This window comes from Oncorhynchus masou, chromosome 19 (assembly GCF_036934945.1).
Source record: "Oncorhynchus masou masou isolate Uvic2021 chromosome 19, UVic_Omas_1.1, whole genome shotgun sequence".
NCBI lineage: Eukaryota > Metazoa > Chordata > Actinopteri > Salmoniformes > Salmonidae > Oncorhynchus > Oncorhynchus masou.
The window spans coordinates 12,649,965-12,655,964 of record NC_088230.1 but is presented as its reverse complement, the minus strand read 5'-3'; the positions used below and the strand labels follow the sequence as shown (position 1 = coordinate 12,655,964).

Genomic DNA, 6,000 nt, shown 5'->3' with positions numbered 1-6,000 from the left:
CATGATAGATCAAATGTGTTAGAATCTTCCAAAAGAGCTCTCTCCTGTACAGTCATTTCTTCACAGGAGGATTCAATGTACTTGGCCTAAGACCTAAAAAAAAACAACAACTAAAAACTAAGTAATGTAATTGAGAGGAAAGTACTTTTGGAAGGGTTTGTAAGATCTTCAGAAAAGACCAATACACTAGACATCAGTCAATCTTCACCACTCCACGGTAACAGAAGACTGCAAAATGATTTTAACTGTAGGTTATGGACCTACAGCCTCAGAATATTCATAGCCAAGGCCTGTTGTTCAATTTAAAACATGAATATGAATTATATAACAGTTCAGTCCATTTACAGTGCATTCAGAACATATTCAGACCCCTTGACTTTTTCTACATTTCTTTGTTACAGCCTTAACCTAAAATGGTTTAAATAAAAATGTAAAATCCTCAATCTATACACAATACCCCATAATGACAAAGTGAAAACAGGTTTTTATAAATTTGTGCAAATGTATTACAAATAAAAACAGAAATACCTTAAATAAGTATTTAGACCCTTTGCTATGAGACTTGAAATTGAGCTCAGGTGCATCCTGTTTCCATTGATCATCCTTGAGATGTTTTTACTTGATTAGAGTCCACCTGTGGTAAATTAAATTGATTGGACATGATTTGGAAAGGCACACCTGTCTATAAGGTTGACAGTGCATGTCAGAGCAAAAACCAAACCATGAGGTTGAAGAAATTGTCTGTAGTTCCGAGTCAGGGTTGTGTCGAGGCACAGATGCAGAGTAGGTGAACGGATGATCTCCACATGTGTGGTTCCCACCCTGAAGCATGGAGGAGGAGGGGTGATGGTGCTTTGCTGGTGACACTGTCAGTGATTTATTTAGAATTCAAGGCACACTTAACCAGCATGGCTACTACAGCATTCTGCAGTGATACGCCATCCAATCTGGTTTACGCTTAGTGGGACTATAATTTGTTTTTCAACAAGACAATGATCCAACACACCTCCAGGCTGTGTAACGGCTATTTGACCAAGAAGGAAAGTGCTGCATCAGATGACCTGGCCTCCACAATCACCCGACCTCAACCCAATTGAGATGGTTTGGGATGAGTTGGAGTGAAGGAAAAGCAGCCAAGTGTTAAGCATATGTTGGAACTCCTTCAAGACTGTTGGAAAAGCATTTCAGGTGAAGCTGGTTGAGAGGATGCCAAGAGTGTGTAAAGCTGTCATCAAAGCAAAGGGTGGCTACTTTGAAGAATCTCAAATATAAAATAGATTTTGATTTGTTTTTGGTTACTACATGATTCCATGTGTTATTTCATGGTTTTGATGTCTTCACTATTATTCTACAATGTAGAAATAGTAAAAATAAAGAAAAACCCTTGAATGAGTAGATGTGTCCAAACCTTTGACTGGTACTGTATGTAAATGTGGCATTTCAGTTTTTTATTTGTAATAAATTTTCACACATTTCTAAAAACCTGTTTTTGCTTTGTCATTATGGGGTATAGTGTGTAGATTGAGGGGAAAAAACAATTGATTATATCTTAAAATAAGGCTGTAACAGTAACAAAATGTGGAAAAAGTCAAGAAGGTCTGAATACTTTCCGAAGGCACCGTAGAGAACTTTTGATCGACAAAGATATTCATCAGCAAAGTTTACAGAGACCGCAATATATGAAAGTACAGTATTCAGCTTTGAAAGGCTGAGGATGAGGCTGCATACGAAAGTCCCTGAGGGAAAGAGACAGCATAGCTACATGTGGTCCGAGGTGTGAAATCTTATGTGCAGAACATAGGACATTAATACAATAACTCAAAATTGAAAGGACACAGAACTTTCTAGCGACTCGTTTTCACTGTACAGCAGATATATATCAGCAGATATGTACAGATGCATTTGGTAAATGTAAATTGAAGCTGAAATAAGGCTGGAGTGGCCATATAAACCTACAAACATAAGCTCATGCCACGAGTCATTTTCTCAACAGATGGAACAAGGCAACAGTGATTGACATACCATAGAGACTTAGGAGCCTAAGGAAACAACACGTCATTTTGAAATGGATGAGACCAGGGCTCAGGGGAAATGATCCTTACAGATCTGTGGAGATTTGTTTATTTCATATATTCTTGTCTACATTTCATAAAAATATACATATATTGTGCTTATTGGCATTTTTCTTCTTCACAAATAATAAAAAGAAGACGGTAGTGGTAAAAACACTGCACATAAAAACAAACTTGTGACTTGTCAAGTCTGTTGAAAATAATAATAATGTATTGCTAATGCATAGGCTACATGAAGTTAGAAAGGCAGCACAACTTTCACAGAATGTCAGCATAAATATAATCATCACATCTAATCTGTTCAGATGAAACACATTGGCATGGTAACAGCAGAGTACAAAACCTGTCACAAAAAGGTAAACATTGGGGCTTAAAACAGTGTTTTTCAGAGAAGTGTTTTGAGTGTTGAAATACGTATACAAATGTAACGTTAGTATGACCTGTTGGAATGTTGACCTACGTTGGCTTTATGGCTGGTTTTTCAATCTATTTTCAGTCAAACTTCATGTCTTCTTTAAGCTGTGCCTGCTTTCTTTGCACAAAGTAACATTCAATGGAAAATCTTCATAAATATCAGTTTATAAAGAAAGCTGCAATCGTCTTTCACAGTGCTAAATTTGGTGGTTCTCTTATAAGATACCCCAAGCTATGTGCTATGAACCTTCCACTGGGTTTAACCCTGCTTTTCTTTCACAATCGCACTTAGTGTGTATGCTTGGCCTCACGCTAGCTGTTTTCTAGGTTGGCTGCGTGTCACGCAGCTTGGGAAGGGTTGGCTGTTTTTTGGTTGAGGTATTGACGGAAGACTGTTGTGGTGATGCTTTACAACCACGGTACTGCATAGAGATGGGTGTCGATTGTACTGTCAAGTAAGGCATAGAGTTAAAAAGAGGGCCCACCACTATCTTTGCTATTATCGCCTCTATGCCCATGTTAAAACGCACTTCTGTGTGAGCCCTCTATCCAACTCTATAATGAAAAGCTTGTAGATGAATACATGCATGTAACCAGTGTGAATCCCTGATGGTGGGCACTATCTGTTACTGTTGCGGTGGTTGGAGATGGAGTGAGGGTGGGCCCCGTTGACAGCAGGAGAGGCTCGGCGGTTCAGAGAACGGCTATAGTCTAGGGTGCAGTCTGGAGAGGCCAGGTGTTTGTGTGGAGCTAAGGACCACAGGGAGAAAGGGAGGAGTTACAACACTGAGCACAACCTATTAAGAGTCATGTTTTACATTTTTTGTTACAAAAAAAAAAGAACATGTTTTAGGACCTTTTATCGCAATGCTTCTTCAGAGTTTCTTCACATTCGAGTCTGAGACATATCTGAGTGATTTAGCAGGCGCGCTTACAATCAGCGCAGTCGGCTGAAGTAGGTTTAAACAACCGCACATCACAATCATTGCACTCTTCGAGAGGAGACGAGAGGTGAACATTGCGGCTGTGTACTCACACGTGGGGTCAGTGAGCATGGAGCTGGTGAGGAGAGCGCTAGGGCCTCTTATGGAGGAGGAGAGAGCAGTCAATCGAATGCTCTGCGTTGTAGCGTCCAACCTGTCATCCTGGAAGAGGGTACAGTCTTGAGTACACACACTGCAAACTGGCATAACATCCAACCTTATGTGAAATGTATTCCGAGCAGTGCTCTTTCAGTCTTTGTCCTGGGTGAGCCAACAGTGCGACCGGGGTTTTGTTCCAGTCCAGCACGATGGATTAAACTAAGCAACTCGTCTTCGAGCTTTTGATTAGTTGATCAGGTGTTAAAATGCTGGGCTGCAAAAAAGCTCCGGTCTGTGTTCATCCTGTGGGTCCCCAGGACCAGCGTTAAATGAGAACGGACACTATTAGCGTTCTGTACTGAAACAGATTGCCCCTAACTGCAATCAAAGTGAAAGCTAAGTAGATGAAGACTTTTCTTTATTCTACTTTCTTTAAATGAACTCCTGGTGGGCGCCGTGCTATTAGGCACTAATGCAATCAGCACTTATGGATCAACACGGGAGTCGTTTGGCGTCGCAGCAGAGTCGTCTGACAGATTACTGCACTTTAAGAAGTGGCTTCGATGTGGCTGCTGTGTGTATGTGTGTGTGTGTGTGTGTGTGTGTGTGGCTGCTGTGTGTGTGTGGCTGCTGTGCGGGCGGAATAGACACACTGATGGCAATCTGCTGTCAACAATGCAATGATGTTTCTCTGTTGGCCGCTTGAGAAGATAAATATGATGATTAGGACTGATTGGAAGTTACTACCCTCCGTCTCACTCTGTCAGTTATGTTTGCCAACATTGGCTTGGAATATTCATACTAAATGCAAATGCCAGTTGTGGACTAACGATACACCAGTGTACTCAGAAGGTGTCATAGGCGGTATGGCTCTGGGAGTAAGAGTACAAAGTACTCTTTCAACAGGCCAAGTGTTGAAATTGCAGAGTGGCAAAGTCTAGTTTTGGGCTTCTAGGTATCATAAAGCTGATATTTGATGTAGCATATACATAGAGTGCACTGTGGGTAATGTAGTCAAGTACCCTGCACTCCTGTATCTGTCGTTTGGACTCATCCAGCTGGTGCTGCAGGACTCCAACGATCTCTTTGTATTTAATGTAACGTTGTTCCACCACCTCCTTCTGCCGCTGAGACTCCTATATATATAAACAACATGGAGATAGTCAATCACTACACAAACCAGGCACGAAATGGAACTCATCACAAAACCGGTTTGGAGTTGAAGTTGCACAGATCTAGGATCAGGTCAGAGAGACATCTAGGTTGGTGTCATTAAGATTCAGAAGAGATCAAACACATAGAGAGACAGAGGACGCAGGTCTCCCTTCTAGTCATATGGGTCGTTCCACCAATTAGATGCCGTTTGAGTCATCTAACTTGGTGGAAAAGTTTGATTTCACCTCATTTTAACATTCTGTCATAGAAAAACAATACTTTTTTTCGCTCATCTCAAGAGGTTAAATAAAATAATTACTATAATAAGTGCCGAATAAGTCCTACAGAAAGTAATCGGGTTGATGACTACATTTTAAAATCAGCCATGGAAACTTGTTGTGTGCAACAGGGAGGGGGCAATTGAATGTAAGCTTCAGAAAGAAATGTAAATTGCTAAAACAAATTCTATCGTGTCTATCTATGGGTAACAGGGTTGACGTGTTATGCTTGACCCGCTCAGTGTCCCACCACAAAACATGAGAAAATGGCAAAAAAGAATAGAACCAGTTCACCTGCTTTTACACTATGATTTCACTATGAGGTGTTCAATGTCTCTTTTGGGAGAGAAAAAAAATACTTCAAAAGGAATAGTTTCACCATATTAAAATGAGACTTCAGTTCACGTAACAGGGTTAACCTCCAAGGGATACATCGGGATTTTGGCAATGAAGCCCTTTATCTACTTCCCTAGAGTCAGATGAACTCATGGACACCATTCGTATGTCTCTGTGTCCAGTGTGAAGGAAAATGGTATCCACATGTTCATCTAAATCTGGGTAAGAAGATAAAGGGCTTCAAAATCCTGATGATTTATTTACCTGAAAATAAATCACAAATAAATAATAATCTTCAGAAATGACTTTTTCAAAGCAACAAAACAATTAGGGCTTTACAATGGTGGTGGAAAATGGGAGAAATGTTGGGGTTAAGTTGGTTAAAATCTTCCTAGAAGTTACAGAGGTAGCACAGAGGGACATGTCAAAATGCAGAATTTTGTCATTTTAGCGAGTCTTTTTTTCATATCAGATTTATGGAATTTTCCATGTGGTCTATATTAAAGGGCACTTCATTTAATATAACAAACTTTAAAATTCAATATCTGTGCACAATTTCTACTTAAAATATCAAAAGGGATGCAAAAGGCCCTTATTTCGTGGAACAACCCATATATTCAGTACATCCCAGGTCTCCCCAAAAGGCCCTCATTTCATGGAACA

The 6,000-nt window shown here is 40.2% G+C and overlaps 1 protein-coding gene across 2 annotated transcripts in view; it reads right to left on the bottom strand.

Annotated features, from left to right (window-relative positions):
* Window positions 1–2,082: 2,082 nt before the first annotated feature.
* Window positions 2,083–6,000, bottom strand: part of LOC135505823 (centrosomal protein of 128 kDa-like) — a 46,985-nt gene continuing 43,067 nt past the window's right edge. For both annotated transcript variants that reach the window (XM_064924990.1, XM_064924992.1), the window contains exons 23-25: window positions 4,591–4,704; window positions 3,523–3,631; window positions 2,083–3,236 (exon numbers count right to left, since the gene is read on the bottom strand). In XM_064924990.1, the coding sequence (XP_064781062.1) occupies window positions 3,106–3,236; window positions 3,523–3,631; window positions 4,591–4,704 (354 nt within the window). In that variant the 3' untranslated portion in view covers window positions 2,083–3,105. The remainder of the gene's footprint in view (window positions 3,237–3,522; window positions 3,632–4,590; window positions 4,705–6,000) is intronic.